Source organism: Somniosus microcephalus, chromosome 17 (genome assembly GCF_052327205.1).
Source record: "Somniosus microcephalus isolate GS21.2 chromosome 17, FLI_Smic_1.0, whole genome shotgun sequence".
Classification (NCBI taxonomy): domain Eukaryota; kingdom Metazoa; phylum Chordata; class Chondrichthyes; order Squaliformes; family Somniosidae; genus Somniosus; species Somniosus microcephalus.
This window is the reverse complement of record NC_141003.1, coordinates 38,084,241-38,104,856: the sequence shown is the minus strand read 5'-3', so window position 1 is coordinate 38,104,856 and position 20,616 is coordinate 38,084,241. Positions and strand designations below refer to the sequence as shown.

Below are 20,616 nucleotides of genomic sequence, written 5' to 3'. Positions count from 1 at the left end.
TGAAGTTGCGGATTGTCGTAAAAATCCAACTGGTTCCCTAATGTACTTTAGGGAAGGAAACCTGCCGTCTTTACCCAGTTTGGTCTGTATGTGACTCCAGACCCACACTAACGTGGTAATTCTTACCTTCCCCCTGAAGTGGTCTAACAAGCTTGCGTGGTTTTTAAAAAAAAAAATTAAAAAGCTGGGAACTTTTTAAGCTTAATTTTTAAACTTCATACTGGCTGCAGAGAATGCAAAGCCCAAGTGGTGAGAAATTATTGGCCTGGATTTTGCAGTCAGCAGCAAAATGATGGTACTTGCCGCTGACCTCGAAGAAAGCTGGCCACAAACTTTTAGCAGTCTCCTTGATTTCACCTTTCCCGACATTAATTTTATTCTGGCGCCATCTATAGGGGATCACTGGCGTCCAGCAAGTGATGCCATCAAGCAGGCTAAGTAGCCAATTGCATTGAAGAATTCTCTCAGACAGCAAATCAGGATGTAAAAAGCAGGTTTTATCATTCACTTCTTATAATTTTACAGCACACGAAATAAAGATTGAGACATACACATGGGATTAAGGTGGAAGTTGAAATATGATTTAAAAAAATTAAAATACTTTATTATTTTTAAAATCTAAGGCATTTTTATCACAGAATGGAGAAATTTGACATTCCACAAATATAAAATTAGTTTTTCAGGGCCAGAGAGGTAGCTCAGCAATAATTATGGCTTAGTACATCATTAAAAACTCAGTTACACCTCACTCAACATGGCTTAACTTTTTCAAGGGGTTTTACAGCGATAATAGTGCGTAAAAGGTTGAAGTTCACATCAAATCAAGTGATTGCTAATTGATTCCATCTGCGAGGATTGCAAGAGCGCGCCCTGTGGAGGAGCAGGGTACCACTGACAGCAACTTCAGGGTTTCCGCGTTTAAATGCACATGTGAATACTCCAGAAGTTGCTGTCAGTTTCAGAGGGGTAATGACGGCGAACGCTGACAGTTTCGCCATCATTACAACCAGAAATTCTGGGCCAATATCTTTCTAAATTGGATTTGGGCGGCGACATCTGCATCACAAGTTGGTAACATTGTTTCCTAGGGTTAGACAGCTCCAGACTAGCTTTCAGGCTGTTTTTAAGGTTGTGCCTCCTCCTTGTTCCAATGTAGCCTCTCCAGAACACTCCCCATCAGTGATGTCACCAGAGTGGCCCAATAACAAAGGGACACCCAACTCAAAAGGTCTCTGGGTGAGTCTAAATTTTTTTATATGTAGAATGGGAAAGTACTTCAAATAAAAAACATTCCTCCTGGGCTTTTATTCCTTTTCAAAAGAATAGCAAGTCATGTTTTGGGTCAGTGGTTCTCAAACTGGGGTCGGTAGAGACTTTCCAGGGAGCCTACGGAAAAAAAAAACAATCGGTGATGGAGAGCGAGCCGAATGGGGCGGCGAATGGGTACCATGGCGGCAGCTCGCTGCAGGAAGAGGAGGAGGGATGGAAAAAGACTGCAGGCCAGGAGCGGCCGCAATGCCACCGCCAGCAATAGGCGTCAGAGGCGGAAAAGCACAGGGCCAGCTGTTTGGAGAGGAGCCAACCATCTGTAAACAAAGATCCCATCCCAACTGCCAGCCGGCTGCAGTAGCACCAGGATATGGCCAAAAAGAACAGGCCCTGTAAGTCGGACATACATTACATTAGAACTGCCTGTCCACAGTCAAGGGCTGGCCAAGGAGCAAGTCTGACATAATAATCTGGGCAGCCCTTAAATACACGGAATAACCAATGCATTTGTAATTTAAAAAAAATCAATGCTTTAAAATCACTCTCATTTTATACACACATACCTGAGGGATTCCTGCTATGTCACCTTAGCTATATTGCAATTCATTCAGATCTTGGTACAGTATCAATACAAAGGGGGCAATAATAATTTAGATGGGGGGTCTGTGATTACTAATCCATTTGAAAAGTCCTTCAATCGAAAAAGTTTGAGAACCACTGCTTTAGGTCACACATAATTATAAATGTGGCTTCATTGAGCACTTTAACTGCAGGAGGTGATATTAACTAAAACAACTCAAAATAGCATAACATGATGTTTAGAAATTGAAGATATCGAAGAATCATTACAGTATTAGTATTCGGTTTCTTATACTTTCTAGCAAAATACTAGGATAACTCACAGATGGATGAAGTACTTACATTTAGCAATTTTAGAGCATTACATGTCAGTTATTTACCTGCAAGGTTTTATCTGCTCCACAAGAAGCTATCTTCAATCCATCATGAGAAAAACAGGCATGAAAAACAGCATCACAATGAGGTCGAACAACAAGGCGAGACAAGTTGTGCAAGGTCTTCTTGTTCCTATTATTTGAAAACATCTGTTAACCTATAGCCATGAAGAACAGTACTTAAAAACATATTGTCCTAGCTATTTTTAAATACTACAACATTCCAAATAACCAACTTAGTTATATACAGGAAACTTTGTGATATCCGGCACCGGCGGGTTGCCGATCTATCAAAACTGCCGGACATACAAAGTTAATGTTGAAGCATACGGAGGTTTTCATCTCCGTATCTGACAACAAACACTGTTGCTTAGCAACAGCTTCTAAACAGTCGGCTGCAGCTGCAAGCGTCTCTAGCTGAAGCTGTTGCTATAGCTACAGACCTTGCAGTGCCTGACTGGGAAAAAAAAAAGAACGAGAACTAAAAAAACTTATAGAAAACGGCTCCTGATTTTTGCCGCTAGATCGAGTATTCCGGACATACAACCTCCGGATAAACCAAAGTTTCCTGTAGAACAAATGTGCGGTTGAAGAGATAGGTGGTGAGGAGGCTTTCACAGGAGGGTAGATTGCTAGCAAAGAACAACAGCAGAGGGAGAGAGCTCCAGTGTTTGGGGTCAAGGCTGCTGAAGATCTTGCCACTAAGGAAAGAATGGAGAGGGGAGGGGAAGCAAAAAAAGGCCAGAGCTGGAAGAGCAAAAGGGGAATGTTGGCATGGAGGACTGGAGGAGGTAGCAGAGACAGGCAGAGGAAAAGCCATGACTGATTTGTAGGTGAGTTCTGTGGCAGAGAGAAGCTAATGGAGCTGGTCATGGATGGGGTAGTGGGGAGCAAGATTTAGTGTGGGACAGCACAAGGGCAGCAGAGCTTTGGATGAGTGGAATTTAAGAATCTGGCAAGGGGAACAGTGTAAAAGTCAAGTTTTGACCAGGGTGGTCTCGGTGCTGTCGGCAGGGCAAAGACAGGACTGAAGGGAATCAGAGAGTAATGCGAAAGGTGAGCACAGAACTAAGTAGTGAGGGTATACACAAGGATCCTGGAAAAAGAAAACTACAAATTAGACAATTGTAGATGGGCTTTTTGAGGAATGGGGTGATGATGGCAGTTTTGAAGGATGGAGGAACAAGGCTGAGGAAAGGTGGACTGCGTCAGTGAGTGCTAGGCCAAGGAAAAGTAGTTCTGTGGTCAGGGGGAGGTCAAAATCAAGAGCACAGGAGAGGATCTCATGAAAGAGACTGGAGGTCAAGGAGGGAAATGGGGGAGAAGCTAAAGAGTGATTTCAAGAAAGCTGAAGTATTGGGAGCAATGTTTCTTCTCATTTTCTTTTAGTGCACGGTCCCTTTAACTGGGTGTGTGGCCCATTCAAATTTTTGTGCATGCGCTGTTTATTCCCTGTAGAAGCTGGTGAGCGGCCTGTGTGTGACCTCCAGACTGCGGGAACATTGATTGAGGGGGCTGGTGGAGGACGTTAGTGGCAAGAGAAAAGACTGAGGTAGCTGACCAGATATTCTCAGCACTCCAGCTGAAGGGAAAGTGGGATCTATAGTTAAGGTCTAAAGTTATTAAATATTAAGGCCAGTGAGCTGCAAAGTTCCTATAAAAAGATAAGGTTCCGGAGTTGCGTAAGCTTCACTGGAACAGTATAGAAAGCCAAAGATAGTGGGCTCAGAGTGGGAGTGGGGCAGGAAATTGAAGCGGCAAGCACCAGAGAGCTCAGGGTTCCACATGTGGACTGAAATTCCTAATCCGTGTTATGTATATACACACACACCCCGGAAAACAGGCCATTCGCCCCAACCAGTCCATGTTAGTGTTTATCCTCCACATATGCAGTAGCAATCCCATGTGTCCACTCTGTTCCCAAATCCCTTTATTCCCCCTTCCTTCAATCACCCATCTAACCTATTCTTAAATGTTGACATGGTTTCTGTTTCAAGCACCAACAATATGCTATTCTCCACGCAATGTGTTTTTCCCTACAACTAAAAAAACAATTGTGTAGTCTCAAACCATTTGCTGCAACATCATTTGGTTCAGATCATGTAATTCAATCATGGGAGCTGCTTTCCTCTATGCCACCCACTGTTGATAAAGAACAGATGTCAGGGTCAAGATATTACAAACCACTTTAGCTCTGCTCTAGCAACATCTGATGTCATCTCAACACTCGGTGCGTTATTGGGTTTAACGCCCTCCAGTACGTGTGCTATCCATATACGCATACATGCCAGACAACTGCTGTTAAATGGAGAGCTGCCAGCGTATTGCTTCACAATTTTCCCACACTTAACAGCACGGTTATGAAGTAAACTACAGAACATTTTAAAATAAAAATAGAGAAATAGCAGCAGCAGTCCACAGTACTTCAAAATTTCAATCCACACAATAAAACACCACTTCCATCTCTAGTGTAGACAAACTGCGGGTTTCTGATAGATCAGGGGGCTGCATGTACTAGAATACTCAGCATATTTTCCTATCGACATCGATAAGATTAACTGACCCTTCTATTCAAGGGGAAAATAACTGATGCAAATAACCTATTGCTACAATGCTATTTTGCAGTTGTTTTCATCATAAGGTCAGGTAGGACCAAACCAACATGGTTTCATGTCAATTTTAGACAAATAAGCTGTGATAGAATTGAAGCTTCGCGTGTATAGCCCAAATAAGAGTAGAAAACATTTGGAAATTAAGCTATGAACTCAATTAACTTCAACCCCTTTTGAAGAATATAGAGGCCAAACAACAATGATAGTTGCTCAATCAAGCAGGTTTTTTGACATTACAGTATACCACTTTTGGATACTAACATCCATTCCAAGTAGACAGCTCCTTTTTTGGCTCGTTCCACAGCCTGCAGTTTTGCCTGCCGGTACACTTCAGAGGAGTCAGGCTGACAAAGCCCCAATTGCACAATATCTGGGAAGGGTTTCTGCACAAGGAGATGGCCGTTCAAAGACAAGAATTCTTGAAAATTCTCCCGCACTGTGCTGTTCTGTAAAGGAAACGGTACATCAATTCTCACCTATGATATATATAAACAATAATATACTAAGATTTCCAAAAGGATGACAGGCAAAAATGATCTGCATTGTGAACCTTAAATCTCAAATTCAAGGGAAAATAACAATGTCTTATCATTTGAAATATGATCATCTATATATATAAATCGGTACTTCTGTCATTCTGTCTTTCTATCTGTCTATCTGTCTGTCTGTCTGTCTGTCTATCTGTCTATCTGTCTGTCATCGCGTGTGCGTTGCAGGTATGCACTCGAAAGTTACAGGGCGTACCTATGCGCGCGTTACCTCCAAAGAAAGCTTACGCTTCCGAGACGGTTTTAAGCGTATTTACGTTTCGGCCGGGCTAAAATTGCGCCCGCGGTATCCCAAAAACCTTCAACATTCCGCTCATTAGCATCTCATTATCCGCTCATTAGCGACAGAGTGACCTCGAGCTCGACCAATCGTACGCCGGGTTGCTGGCGTGTGCCGCCGGGCCAATCGGTGCGCGTGTGGCCGGGCTTTATCGTTCTGAACCGAGGTGAGTCGCCGCCATCTTGATTCCAAACTTTTCCTTTCTTTTTCCCGCTTTCTGCGTCTTAAAAAAAAACGTTGCTTTTAAAACACATATTGTTTTAAAAAAAAATGATTTAGAAAGTAATTAACTTATCTAATCTCATTAATTTTCCTACCTTTCCCCATTTTTCCAGGTAGGCCTAGAAGCCTCGGCGTCTCCTCCGCACCCACGCCCGAGCTAGGCACCTCCCGGCCCCATTCGAAGGCTGGAGGGCCGAGCCTCAGCCCAGCGCCGCTAGGGTGCGCGCGCAGCAGGAGCTGAGACGTCTCTCTCTGCCGGGGCTTGCTGAGCGTCCAGCGTTACCCTGGCAACGGGCGCAATCGGCGGTCTTCACCTCGGGGGGAGGGGGGGCGGCCGCGACCCTCAGGGGGGGGGCCGCGACCCTCGGGGGGGGGGGGGGGCGCGCGCGCAGCAGGAGCAGCTGAGACGCGGCGTCTCTCTCTCTGGCTTGGTCAGCGTCACGGTTGCCCTGGCAACCGGGCCCGCCGGCCAAGAGAGATGCCACGTCTCAGCTCCTGCTGCGCGCGCAATCGGCGGTCTTCACCTCCGGGGGGGGGGGGGGGGGCGCCCGCCGCCCTCCCTCCCCTCCGCCCTCCATCCCCCCCTCCCCTCCCCCCTCCCGCCCTCCCTTCCCTGCCCTCCCTTCCCCTCCCCTCTCCCCTCCCCCCCTCTCTTCCCCCCACCCCTCCCCTCCCTCTCTTCCCCCCAGTCGCTCTCTCTCTTCCCCCCAGTCGCTCTCTCTTCCCCCCAGTCGCTCTCTCTCTCTCTTCCAACAACAACATTCCCTCGAAAAAGCCTCGGCACCGCCGGGCACTTCAGCTAGTATCTCATATAACAAATGTTCCCAGTTAAAGATCTGTTCAATATCATGTCCACTTGGCAGTTGAAACCCTGATGAGAAACTTTCTATTAACAGTTCACAACAAACTAGGAGGACCCAAAAAATCATTTGTAATGTAATCAAGCGAAAAGTGATCAGAATGATTCTAGGATTTAGGGCTGCAGTATTGAACTTGTCCACATTGGAGGTAAAACATATTAGTAAGAGACACATATTTATAAAGACGAAAAGTACGACATATATAGATGCTAGCATACTTTTTAACTTAAAATGATCACAGAACTAGAGAACATAAGTACATTAACTAGGCTCTACTGAATTTTAATGTTTTTTCCACTTTTAGTAGACGTGTGGAATAATCTTCCATAAAAAGCTTTCAATGTTGTGCTGATTAACTCTTAAAAACAAGACAAGTATCTGTTTAAGAACATGACTGGAGTCTATAAGAATTGACTGCAGAGGATAGGTGACATAGTTGGAACCTGGGCTCAACTCCAGCCTGGACTGATAAAATCTCCCGTCTTCTTAAGGGGTGCGTGTGAAATAAATCAGGATTGTCTCAACCAAGTTCCTAGCGGGCAAGGGCCCACAACACAAAGCTGTCCCCATCCATCACTAATTAGCAATTTCAGTCAGGAAGGCCACAGGCTGGCAGGCATTTGGAAACAGAAAATTACACTTAAATGCAATAGAAGGTGCTGTTCAGAGGCCAGGGAAGAGCCAGATTGTTGGGCAGAATAGAGGGAACTAAACATGCTATAACTAGCTTGGAAGCACTCGAGGCTGACAATGGAGGCAATAATCCCAACACTAATATCCTTCACCTTGATCAACACAAAATTCACCAAGTAAGTATAGGCAATCAAATACTCTATGGCAGCAGTGTCCAACCTGTAGCTCTCGAGCCACATGGTCTCCAAGCACCAGTCAATGTGGCCCAGGCAACTCAGTCCTATTTATGCTAATATTTATTTGCTGGCTTGCCTCCTTTGACATTTGGAAAGAACTACTCTAAGCACCGTTGCCTTGCAGGGAGATAAATATTAAATCAAAACACCAAGATATGTTAGCATCAGCAACTTGAGATTTATGTAAATTAAGGGGAACATTGATCTAAACCCCAGGCTCAATTCTCCACATCTACGTGGCCATAGATAGAGATCCCTGCTCTAAGGAACACAATTGGTCTTGTGCTACTGGGACAGACCATGGATGAATCACTACAGAAATGCAACTTGTTACAGGTTGTATAAATATCCTGGAGTTTTGCTTAATTGTGTTCAATGCTTAGGAAGAAATCTCACAGAGCTTCATCTTCTTGAAGGTTTCGTTTGTGGTAGATTGCCATTCTCAGGGCATAAAGAGGGTTGGGTAGTTACTATGATAGGACAAATTGTACATGGTCTGTGGAGAGAATGGGACGGATAGACTGAAATGGCTTTTCTTCATTACATACTTTCTTGTATCAGTGACCAAAGCAAACACTTCACTGATTCAAAGGTGGCTCAGAAGTGAAAACACGTCACCCAGTCCTTTAAGAATTATGTTTTTAAACAGAATGTAAGCTTCTTTAGGTCGGAGCTTAACATAGAAAACATAGCTTATGGTCACTGAAGCTTAAACACCAAGATGTGTTCTAGTCATGTTTTCCATTTGGTAATTGGATGTTATTGTGAACCAAATTTTGAGAGTCGGAGTTAATCACATTAGGTGTCAGTCAGAATTGGAACTCCTATTTCATTAAAAAAAACAGAACTATATAAACATTCAACCATTAAAATCTGACCTTGCAAAGTCTTTGTAACCTGAAAGAACTAAAAGGCCCTGTGCCCCTTCACTTTGGTCGTCTTCCATACAATATTTAAGTAATGTTGCTTCAATAGCCATTCTATCACATAGCTCAATCTCAGTATGGCAAATTTATGATCAAGAGTTTGTTTTATCTGCTGGTTTCAGCCGTGGCTTAGTGATAGCACTCTCGTCTCTGAGTCAGAAGGTTATGGGTTCATGTCCCACTCCAGGGACTGGAGCACAAAATCAAGGCTGATACTCCAGTGCAGTGCTGAGGGATTGCTGCACTGTTGGAGGTGCCGTCTTTCAGATGAGACATTAAACCGAGGCCCCATCTGCCCTCTCTCAGGTGAACGTAATAGATCCCATAGATTTTGCAAGAGAGATGGGGAGTTCTCCACGGTGTTCTGGCCAATATTTATCCCTCAACCAACATCACTAAAACAGATTATCTGGTCATTATCACATTGCTGTTTGTGGGAGCTTGCTGTGTGCAAATTGGCTGCTGCATTTCCCACATTACAACAGTGACTACACTACAAAGGCTTTAAAGTGCTTTGGAATGCCACAGGTCGTGAAAGACGCTACATAAATGCAAGTCATTCTTTTTTTCCGAAGTTGGCTGTTTAGACAACAGGAGAATTAGAGGTACCGTTATTTTGTAACAAAATATCTGCTTAGATCCTTACAGCATTCTCAACTGCTTCTTTCGCACTGATGACCAGAGTGATACCCGGACTTCAATGGTTAAGTTATGAGGAGAGATTACACAAATTAGGGTTGTATTCCGTGGAATTTAAAAGGTTAAAGGGTGATCTGATCGAAGTTTTCAAGATATTAAGGGGAACAGATAGGGTAGATAGAGAGAAACTATTTCCACTGGTTGAGGATTCTAGGACTAGGGGCATAGTCTAAAAATTAGAGCCAGACCTTTCAGGAGTGAAGTTAGGAAACACTTCTAAAGGGTGGTAGAAGTTTGGAACTCTCTTCCGCAAACGGCAATTGGTGCTAGATTAATTGTTAATTTTAAATTGGAGATTGATAGCTTTTCGTTAACCAAAGGTATTAAGGGATTTGGGCCAACAGCGGGTATATGGAGTTAGTTCGCAGATCAACCATGATCTCATTGAATGGCGGAACAGGCTCGAGGGGCTGAATGGCCTACTCCTGTTCTTATGTTCCTATCTACAGATTGGTAGTGTTTGTGGTGCTGGTCTAGCAATCCAGAAATCATGAGTTCAAATCCCACCATGCCAAGTTGAGACACTGAAGCCAATAAAATGGGTAATCTGGGGGTTAGCAGCAGGAAAAAAACTCACAACTGCTCTGTCCTTTGAGGAAGGGAACCAGTCACCCCTAACTGGCCTACATGTGACTCTAGACCACACTACAAGGTTGACTAGCAATACCCTATTAAGTGGCCTAGCAAGTCACTTAATTGTACAATTACTATTGGGGCAGTAAGGATAGGCAGTAAATTTGGCCTTGCCAGTGTCACCTACATCCTGAAAACTAATTAAAAAAATTCAAGGGAGATTCCTTCAATAAAAAAAACTGTTCCCAATTCAATCATGCCTCTGTCATTCTATTGCTGAGAATTTCCCTCAGCCTTTCTAGCTTTACATCCTTGCCTACGTTATAGGCATGGGTGATGCCGGGGGTGTTAAATTGTACCCAAGGTAGCAATGTTGACTGCCTGACATACAAATCTAGATGTCCCTTGGAGCATGCAGCAGTATGTGACCAATGAAATGTACAATAGCATCATTTACTGTAACCCAGGAATTTAGAATATTTGCTGAATCTGGTCAAGAATAAGTAGGTTGTATTTGCAAATTTCTAATTTTTTGCTGGGATTATTAAAATTGGAAAATATAGTGACTGTTTAATGTTCAAAATTAATAATTATTCAGTCAAAGAACGTGATGAATAATTTACAGGAAACTTTGTGTTATCCGGAGGCTAACTGTCTGGAATGCTCGAGCCACCTGCAAAAATCAGGAGCCGTTTTAGTTAGTTTTTTTTTCTTCTCAACAGTCAAGCTCTGCAAGGTCTGCTGAAGCTGTTGCTAAGCTACAGAGACACTTGGACTGTTTAGAAGCTGTTGCAGGGTTTGTTGACAGATACGGAGCTCAAAAGCTTCCGTATCTTTCAACATTAGCGCTGGAGTGTCCGGCAGTTTTGAGGGAACGGCAACAGCTCGGTCCCGTCGGTGCCGGATAGCACAAAGTTTCCTGTAACATGATTTTTTAATAATATAAAAATTAACAAGGAAACATCCCCATCTTAAGGTTAAAGTGGATTTTGGGTAATACTGAGGTCCTATGATAAGTATATTGCATAAAAAGGACCAAATACCTACAGTTTCTGCCTGATTTCATTGATGTCATCTTGAGCTAATTACTCGTATGCAAAGAAGAATAGGCTATGACCAAAAACATGCATATTGCACATCACCAAATATAAAACACAGAATTATTTTCAAATCACTATTCTCAACATACTGTAAGCAATGATATTCCCCATTTTAAATTCAGTTATTGTTGGGATCAAGTTATGCTGGTGTTCCCTTGGCAACCCTGATTCCAAGCAGCAAATGACCTTGTCTATTGTACTGAGTGACAATCACAGTCTCTACTCTCTATCATATTATGTTGAGAGGCAAGATGGAACACAAATGCCTCTTCATATATTTGTCAATGGCAAGGCAATTAAGAACTAAACTGAAAACTTAGATTGTCTGATCTGATTATCATCTCAAACGCAGTAAGATCACACTGCTGTACACAACCATTTAATATAAAAGTGAAAGTCATTTGTAAACATCATAAGGATGTTTACTAGTATGAAGAGCAGCTCACAGATATCTTGGACATTTAAAAAAATGCCAATAACTCGAATCTCATCATTGCTGACTGAATACAGTACTCGATTTCACAACCAAGGTATTTTACAATTTAAACCTCATCATACGTGGTTATCTCCAAACTAATACTTACGCAATCATTCACATCTCACTTGAATTTAAATAAATTAATCTTTTAAACAGGAATTTCAATTGTATTTCCAGTTTGATATTAATTACTACTGCCAATAAATATATTTTACTTTTCCTACACATTAATACTGTAGTAATAAGATCACAACTGCTGCAGGCTTAATCCCTGTTGTGCACCAGCAGGATTGGAAGCATAGTTGCACTTATTGCAGTTTAAACTTATTCAGAACCATGTTTCAGATGGCTAAAATATTTAGCAGCCTAACCTTACTGGATATATTTAACTTTGTAATTTCTTATTGAATATTCAGGTAATTACTACTCTATGTTCTGTGATATATGTTTACCTTTAACAGGGCAGGTTTCATTATAACATAGCCACAGGGGTTCTTCCCACTGACAACAGATTTGTTGACCGTTCGCCCTAGTTACTGTGCTACTTGTTACAAAAAGCTGCTGTCAGGCAAATGGGAGATGATAGATGGTATGGAAAATCTAATTAGTAAGGTAGGTATTAAAACAATTACAGCATTCACAATTTATGCTATCAATACATTATGCAACTTTATTTCTGTTGGGATTCTGGACTTACTCTTCATACCCGAATGACAGAAATTCAACTGCATACTGTCATCCTGCAGCAACTCACAATTTAGACCTTCAGGCACCTGTCATAATTAGTGTCACTCTGCAGCTTAACAAGTTTGGAATTACTGGAGACATTTACTGAACTGAAAGTCTCATTAGTCAATCAAATCCGATGCAGTAAGGAGGGCGCCACAGATATCATTAATAATTTACAAAGAACATTGCCATTTCGAAGTTGAAACTTTGACGATCCCCAACTTCAACACTGCACACACAGAAAACTCACTCTTCCCGCTCTTGGTTGACTGCATTTTCCATAAGCAAAACATCAAATTGTTATCCACCCTCTCCCAGGCACTCTGCCCCATGGCTGCAGCCACCACCCCGTAGTCAGGACAATCACTCCTCCGCAGCCTATGCTGCAGTCTGCTTTTCGGGATTTAAAAAACATTTTCTTTCCTAAAGACAGTAAATCAACAAACAGGAGACGTGTCCGGCCCATTTGTCTACCTTATTTTTGCAATGTGCTCGACAGTCATTTTCATTCTGGTCATACAGCCAGCAGCAGCTCAGCACAGCACATGCCTCAACCTGGCAGCTTCTTCTTCTTAGGCAGTCCCTCGGAACCGAGGATGACTTGCTTCCACATTAAAAATGAGTTCTCAGGTGACTGATGAGTCCAATGCGGGACCTACAGTCTCTTTGCCCACGAGAGTCCTGACATTCCAGGTCCCGACTTTCATTTTAAAAGGGTGGAAGATGCCTGTGCGTGAATTCTTTTAACGTGGGGTGGCCGTTGCACACCAGCTACCACACAGGCTTGACAGAGCAAGGTCTTGGTCCAATGGCAAGGGGATCCAAGACAATTGGAGACCAGGCTCTGCTACAACGGCCTAGCACATACACACAAACATACTCCTACTGTCCTCCTCCCTGCAGGTCCTCTCTGCCTGGGTTTCGTAGGTTGCATTGTGGTCCTCCCAACCTTGCTGTTGGCCCGTGCCGCACCTTCCCTGGGCCCCGACACCGCTGCTGGTCCACGCTGCACCACTCCTGGGCCTTGACCTCACTGCCGGGCTTGTCCTCGCTCCTGGGTCTCGGCCATGAATGATGTTGTCTCTCACAGGATCAAATTAGCACTGATATTCTCGCGATCCCTGGCCCCGAACTCCACTCGCGATCCACTAGTCACTAGATCACTAGTCTAGTGGAGAAGCGTAGTCTTCACGGCAGAGGTGTCTGGGAATTTGGGAGCTAAGTTTAAGTGAAGAGCCAGTGCTCACGGAGAACAAAGAACAGGCCTGGCAGCAAGTGCAGACGGAAGGCCCTGGCTAGGCACTTAATAAATGACAGTTGTGTCATGTTTGAAGTATGATAAAATTGACTGACCTCTCAGTCAGATAAGAACCTCTTAGCCAAGTGCTCCCAAAGAAAACTTCCCCAGCCCCTCTGTGTGCACACTCACACCAGTTTGCTGAGCTCCCAGGCCTATCACCCTACCCACCAGCAGAAACACTACCACTATCTCCAGCAATGCTTTGCAGACTCGTAATGTGCACAAGCCAAGCGGTCAGGAATTGTTTTTTCCACCCTCCACTCTCAGACATATCTCCATTCTGTACACTATGTTCAGCTCTGTGACAAAACAGAATACAGAAAACCTGAAAGGGGTCTGGGATCAAGACCTAAGCCACTCATTGGCAGAGGAGGATCAGCAAGAGGTATAGAAACTAACCTTCAACGTCACCATCTGCAGCAGAATCCATGATCATCAACACAAGTTCCACAAATTTCACACCTTTACTGCAAGGACTGTAGCCAGAAGGATGCCCTCATACGTACTCCTAATGCTGGTCAATAGTAAGGGAGACCACAAAACCCATGACTGGCCTCAAAATTCCAGAGGACTCAGCCCAATGCTTCCTGGGTCTATCGACTGGAGAGTAAACACACACCCCTCCCCCCAAAAAGCAGAACAACACCGAGAAGATGCAATCCTCACAATAAACCTATGGCTAAAGCCCTCTGGCATATATCTCAATGTGAATGAGTGTTCAACCCAGATAACTGAAGAAATGGCAAGCAATCTGGGGTCTGCTTTTTTTTGAGGCTCACTCAACCTCACCAACACCCAAATGAGCTATCCAGAAGAGCTTGCAAATTAGCAGTAGTTACCCACACAAAGACAGGCAAGAACAGCAATCCCAACTAAAAGTTGCCTGGACCACTTCCTTAAGTGTTTAAATAGAAGTGTGGTTTGGGCTCCCAGGATGATGCGCGTACCCATTCCCAGCAAACACATTTTCTAACTGAAGTGTCAAACATGAGATAGTCACTTGTCAAGTGCGACAAAAAAAAAAATCAGCATTTTTTTCCCGTTATCCAGGTGCCAAGTTAGTGTCTTGAACACACTGTTCCAGGGTACCCAGTTTAAAATAAACCAGAATCTGACAGGGGAGGAAGCCACTCATCAAATCCAGTAGAAATTCAACAAAGCATTTTGACTCACTGAACCAGAGTCCAAAAAAACTGTGTTAACCCTTAATGCCTTACTGCTCCCTGGGCAAACACACGAGAAACTTAAATATATCAATGCACTCCTGCTATGAACACCCTGCAATCAAAATGGGAATGTTTGTAAAATGTGTACATTTGTTTCAATTTTCAAGAGTTTACATGGCCAAAAAGAAACACAAATAGAATTCACAGATCTTGGATCTTTTATCAGGAGTGCAGCATGGGACAGTGTCACACCCACTGTCTAAAGACTTCATTCAAAGCTTTAGCTACCTAAAGACATACATTTATATCCTTCTTCTCCTTCTTCTTAAGCAGTCCCTCGGAACCGAGGTTGACTTGCTTCCACATTAAAAATGAGTTCGCAGGTGACTGATGAGTCCAATGCAGGACCTACAGTCTCTGTCACAGGTGGGGCAGACGGTGGTTGAAGGGGCGGGTGGGCGGGGTACTTGGGTTGACGTGCGCTCCTTGCGCTTGGCTTCCGCTTGCTCCCAGCGAAGAGACTCGAGGTGTTCGGTGCCTTCCCGGATGCTTCTCCTCCACTTTGTGCGGTCTTGGGCCAGGGATTCCCAGGTGTCAGTGGGGATGTTACACTTTTTCAAAGAGGCTTTGAGGGTGTCCTTGAAGCGTTTCCTCTGCCCACCTGGGGCTCTCGTACCGTGCCAGAGCTCCGAGTAGAGCGCTTGTTTTGAGAGTCTCGTATCGGGCATGCGGACAATGTGACCCGTCCATCGGAGCTGATCGAGTGTGGTCAAAGCATCGATGCTGGGGATGTTGGCCTGAGCAAGAACACGGACGTTGGTGCGCCTATCCTGCCAATGGATTTGCAGGATCTTGTGGAGGCAGCGTTGGTGGTACCTCTCTAGTGCTTTGAGGTGCCTACTGTACATGGTCCATGTCTCTGAGGCATACAGCAGGGCGGTTATCACTGCTGCTCTGTAGACCATGAGCTTGGTGCCGGGTTTGAGGTCCTGGTCTTCAAACACTCTCTTCCTCAGGCGACCGAAGGCTGTACTGGCACACTGAAGGCGGTGTTGGACTTTGTCGTCGACATCTGCCCTTGTTGACAATAGGCTCCCCGAGATATGGAAAGTGGTCCACGTTGTCCAAGGCCTTGTCGTGGATTTTGATAATCGGGGGGGCAGTACTGTGTGGCGGGGGCAGGTTGGCAGAGGACCTTTACGGATGTTTAGGGCAAGGCCCATGCTCTCGTACACGTCGGTGAAGGTGTTGACGATGGTTTGGAGTTCGACCTCCGAGTGAGCGCAGACGCAAGTGTCGTCTGCATACTGTAATTCGACGACAGAGGATGGGACGACCTTGGATCTGGACTGGAGGCGATGGAGGTTGAACAGTTTCCCGTTTGTTCTGTAAATTAGCTCCACTCCAGTGGGGAGCTTACTGAGGGCGAGATGGAGCATTGCAGCAAGGAAGATCAAGAAGAGTGTTGGTGCGATGACACAGCCTTGTTTGACCCCGGTTCGTACGTGAATTGGGTCTGTGGTGGAACCGTTGGTCAGGATCATGGCATGCACGTCATCGTGAAGCAGGCGGAGGATGGTGACAAACTTTTGAGGGCAGCCAAATTTGAGGAGGACACTCCATAATCCCTCACGGTTGACAGTGTCGAAGGCCTTTGAGAGATCAAAGGCGGCCATGTACAGCAGTTGGTGCTGTTCCCTGCATTTCTCTTGTAATTGATGTGCGGTGAAGATCATGTCCATTGCGCCCCTTAGTGGGCGGAATCCGTATTGCGACTCTGGGAGGAGCTCTTCGGCCACTGGGAGAAGGCAATTGAGGATTCTTGCAATGACTTTCCCTGTGGCAGACAGCAGGGAAACTCCTCTGTAATTACCGTAATCAGACTTGTCACCTTTCTTGAAGATGGTCACAATTACGGCGTCTCTGAGATCCCCTGGCATGCTCTCTTCCTTCCAGATAAGAGAAATGAGTTCATGAATTCGCACCAGTAATGCTTCTCCATCATGCTTCAGTGCCTTGGCAGGGATTCCATCTGCTCCTGAGGCCTTGTTGTTCTTCAGTTGTCGGATGGCCTTTTCAACCTCATGCCGGGCTGGGGTTGTGTTGAGATGGTGGCGGGTAGCATGCTGTGGGATGGAGTTGAGGACACTCGCGTCGAAGACAGAGTCGCAGTTAAGGAGATCTTCGAAGTGCTCCTTCCAACGGGCACTGACTGCCTCTCTGTCCTTGATGAGCACCTCTCCGTTCTTGGCCCACAGTGGGGTAGGGCCTTGGGTCGTAGATGGTCTTGACTGCGCTAAAGAATCCACGCACGTCGTGGTTGTTGGCTAGCTGCTGGATCTCCTGCGCTTTCTCCACCCAGAATCTGTTCTTTAGGTCGCAAGTTTTTTGTTGGACCTCGGCCTTCAGGCTTCTTTCTTGCTCTCGAGTTCTGTTGTGGTTTCCAGATCAGGAATGCCTTGCGCTTGCGGCTTATTAGCTCCTGGATCTCCTGGTCGTTCTCGTCGAACCGGTCTTGTGTTTCCTGGTCGAGTGACCGAGCGTCTGTTCACAGGTGCTGATTATGGAGGCCTTGAGTGCAGACCAGGCGCTGTGGGCACTCTGTGTCTGCATCACTGGAAGTCGTCAGGTTGTTTGAGAGGCGCAGGCTGAATAGGGCTTTCTTAGCAGGGTCTTTGAGTGCTCCCGTGTTAATTTTCCTGCGGCATTGTTTCTGTTGCTGCCGCTATTTTGGGGCTACATTGATGGAGATGACAGATCGGATTAGGCGGTGGTCTGTCCAGCAGTCATCAGCTCCTGGCATGCTGCGGGTGATATGGACATCCTTGTGGTCCCTCGCTTGGACGATGACGTAGTCCAGCAGATGCCAGTGCTTGGAGCGAGGGTGCAGCCATGAAGCCTTGTACCTGTCTCTCTGATGGAACAAGGTGTTGGTTATGACAAGGCCATGTTCTAAGCATTTCGACAGGAGGAGGGTACCGTTGGAGTTGACTTTCCCTACCCCATCTCTGCCAATCACACCTCCCCAGAGGTCTGTGTCCTTTCCAACTCTGGCGTTAAAGTTGCCAAGGAGGATCAGCTTGTCGCCGTTGGGACTTGGGACAGGGATTATTCGAGGCTGGAGTAGAATTCCTCTTTGGTCTCGTCTGTGGCTTCCAGTGTTGGGGCGTACGCACTGATGACCGTAGCGCACTGGTTCCGGGCTAGGGTGAGCCGAAGAGTCATTAGGCGCTCGTTTATACCGCTAGGAGTCTCAGAAATATACTGCATTTCAAAATGCTTCACATACAATGGAATGGTTAGGCATGCATATGTGACATCCATTTTGTGCAATTCAAGATCAAGAGAACAATGACCAGTTAATCTGTATCTTGTAGTGGATTTAGGGAGGAATGTTGGCCACGACACTGCGTAGCTTTAGCCTCACTACATTGTGCCCTGGCCACAAAGTCTGGATTTAACAAGGGCCTTCCAAGCTCTAGTCAGCCACCTTACCAGAAGGGCAACACTCCACTTGTACTTGCTGTAATGATTCTTATGCCAACAATGCTGCTGGGTTCTACTGTTTAAATGTTACCAATGTAGGAGCAACACTGAGAATAGGCCTTCCAGGCCTGCAAAATAGCAATATGGACTCGAGCAGAATCAGAGCAAATACAAACTGAACATTGCCTGTGGTAGGGTGAGTCACTGAGGCTGCAAGTGCTGGAAATCCGTAGCGTGAGGTCCGACTTTGCAATTCTGAAGCTATCAAATTTCCATTGAATGAGTTTCTGTCCAGACTGCTTCAGTAGGTTTAAGTTCTACTGTGTCTATAAGAATCTTTTCACCGCTACTAGCTGCAAGATAAAGTAACATCTTGAAGTAATAAGGTGTACAGGAAACTCTTGTTTAAACGGCACCTAATTATCTGGAATTCTCTAATAACCGGCAAAATTCAGGTTTTGAGACTTCCGTATACTGTATAATTGCAGCCGTGTAACCGGGGATCTCGTACCTTTTGCCGTGTAACCAGGTCCCCTGTACCTGTGCTACGGGGCTCCAGCACTTCTGGCTGCGTGATCGGGGCTCCAGCACTTCTGGCTGCGTGATCGGGGCTCCAGCACTTCTGGCTGCGTGATCGGGGCTCCAGCACTTCTGGCTGCGTGATCGGGGCTCCAGCACTTCTGGCTGCGTGATCGGGGCTCCAGCACTTCTGGCTGCGTGATCAGGGCTCCAGCACTTCTGGCTGCGTGATCGGGGCTCCAGCACTTCTGGCTGCGTGATCGGGGCTGCAGCACTTCTGGCTGCGTGATCGGGGCTCCAGCACTTCTGGCTGCGTGATCGGGGCTCCAGCACTTCTGGCTGCGTGATCGGGGCTCCAGCACTTCTGGCTGCGTGATCGGGGCTCCAGCACTTCTGGCTGCGTGATCGGGGCTCCAGCACTTCTGGCTGCGTGATCGGGGCTCCAGCACTTCTGGCTGCGTGATCGGGGCTCCAGCACTTCTGGCTGCGTGATCGGGGCTCCAGCACTTCTGGCTGCGTGATCGGGGCTCCAGCACTTCTGGCTGCGTGATCGGGGCTCCAGCACTTCTGGCTGCGTGATCGGGGCTCCAGCACTTCTGGCTGCGTGATCGGGGCTCCAGCACTTCTGGCTGCGTGATCGGGGCTCCAGCACTTCTGGCTGCGTGATCGGGGCTCCAGCACTTCTGGCTGCGTGATCGGGGCTCCAGCACTTCTGGCTGCGTGATCGGGGCTCCAGCACTTCTGGCTGCGTGATCGGGGCTCCAGCACTTCTGGCTGCGTGATCGGGGCTCCAGCACTTCTGGCTGCGTGATCGGGGCTCCAGCACTTCTGGCTGTGCTACGGGGCTCTCGTACCTTGGGCCATTGTCACTCCATGTCCCTTCTTCCTTATCCAGAATTTTTAATCAACCGGCACCACCCCGGTCCCGTCGGTGTCGGATACCAAAGAGTTTCCTGTACATAGATTTATTGTGATATAGTAAACATAAAGTTAAAGCACTGGGGGAAAAAACAGATGTTTAAGTGGAAGTGAAAACTTTGGGCTCCTGGGATGAGACTATTCCCAACATGTCCATTTTCTAAATGAAGTGTCAGACAAGAGAAAGTTACTCGTCCAGTGCAACAACAAAAAAATCAGCTGAAGCATTTTAAGTTATTACTAGGTGACAAGTTAGTATTTCGAAGACACTGCTCCCAGAATGTCCAGTTAAAAAGAAACCCTGAATCTGACAGAAGGAAGCCAATTATCAAGTCCAGTAGAAATTCAACAAAACATTTTAATTCGCTGAAGTGAAAAGGCTTGTTTATAATACGTGTGTGCATTGTGTTCCCAGCACACTGATTATTGAAGAACAATGAGAGACAGTCACTAGTCAAGTTTGATGAAAATCAAACACTAACTTTTGAATTACTGACATGACAGCCTAGCAGTTATACAGCACAGTTTTGCACATCAACAGCTGTCAGAAGAACCAAGAAACTTATGAAAGTTAGCCATTTATCACATTTAAGAACACTCAAAATAGTTGCAGCTATTGCACCAACTAATTAAAGTTTCAGGATCCATGAAGCAGTGAACAGAACCCAACATGGCTATTTTTCAAAGGAAACTAATAACTTGAAATAATGCAAATTAGGGATGATTGAATGTGGTGAATTTTGAATATGGTAAAATATGTTAATGAGTCAGGAAGTTTAATATCTTTGTGTCATAATTACATTTTAATTATATAAAGCCACTTAAGCATTACTGTGCATTAAATAGCACTCCACCCTTGCCAATTATATTTGAGAATTTCATGCAACTAAGCTAATGTAATTGAAATAAATGGAGAATCATTCCCAGTGAAAATGTTTATATTTCTGTACTAGAATCATAGAATCGTTACAGCACAGTAGGAGGCCATTCAGTCCGTCAAGCTTGTGGCTGTTTGTTTTGGGAGCTCTGTTTTTAAAAAGCAAGATTGCGCCTTTTTTACTGCAGCACGTTACCTACCATTTGTCAGCCAAGAAATGGTTAGTTGACTT

At 45.3% G+C, this 20,616-nt stretch overlaps 1 protein-coding gene across 4 annotated transcripts in view; it reads right to left on the bottom strand.

Moving 5' to 3' along the window:
* apaf1 (apoptotic peptidase activating factor 1) overlaps positions 1-20,616 on the bottom strand; it is a 214,521-nt gene that overhangs the window by 124,886 nt on the left and 69,019 nt on the right. For all 4 annotated transcript variants that reach the window (XM_086010199.1, XM_086010197.1, XM_086010200.1 and 1 more), the window contains exons 12-13: positions 5,096-5,280; positions 2,229-2,355 (exon numbers count right to left, since the gene is read on the bottom strand). In XM_086010199.1, coding sequence (XP_085866325.1) covers positions 2,229-2,355; positions 5,096-5,280 — 312 coding nt within the window. The remainder of the gene's footprint in view (positions 1-2,228; positions 2,356-5,095; positions 5,281-20,616) is intronic.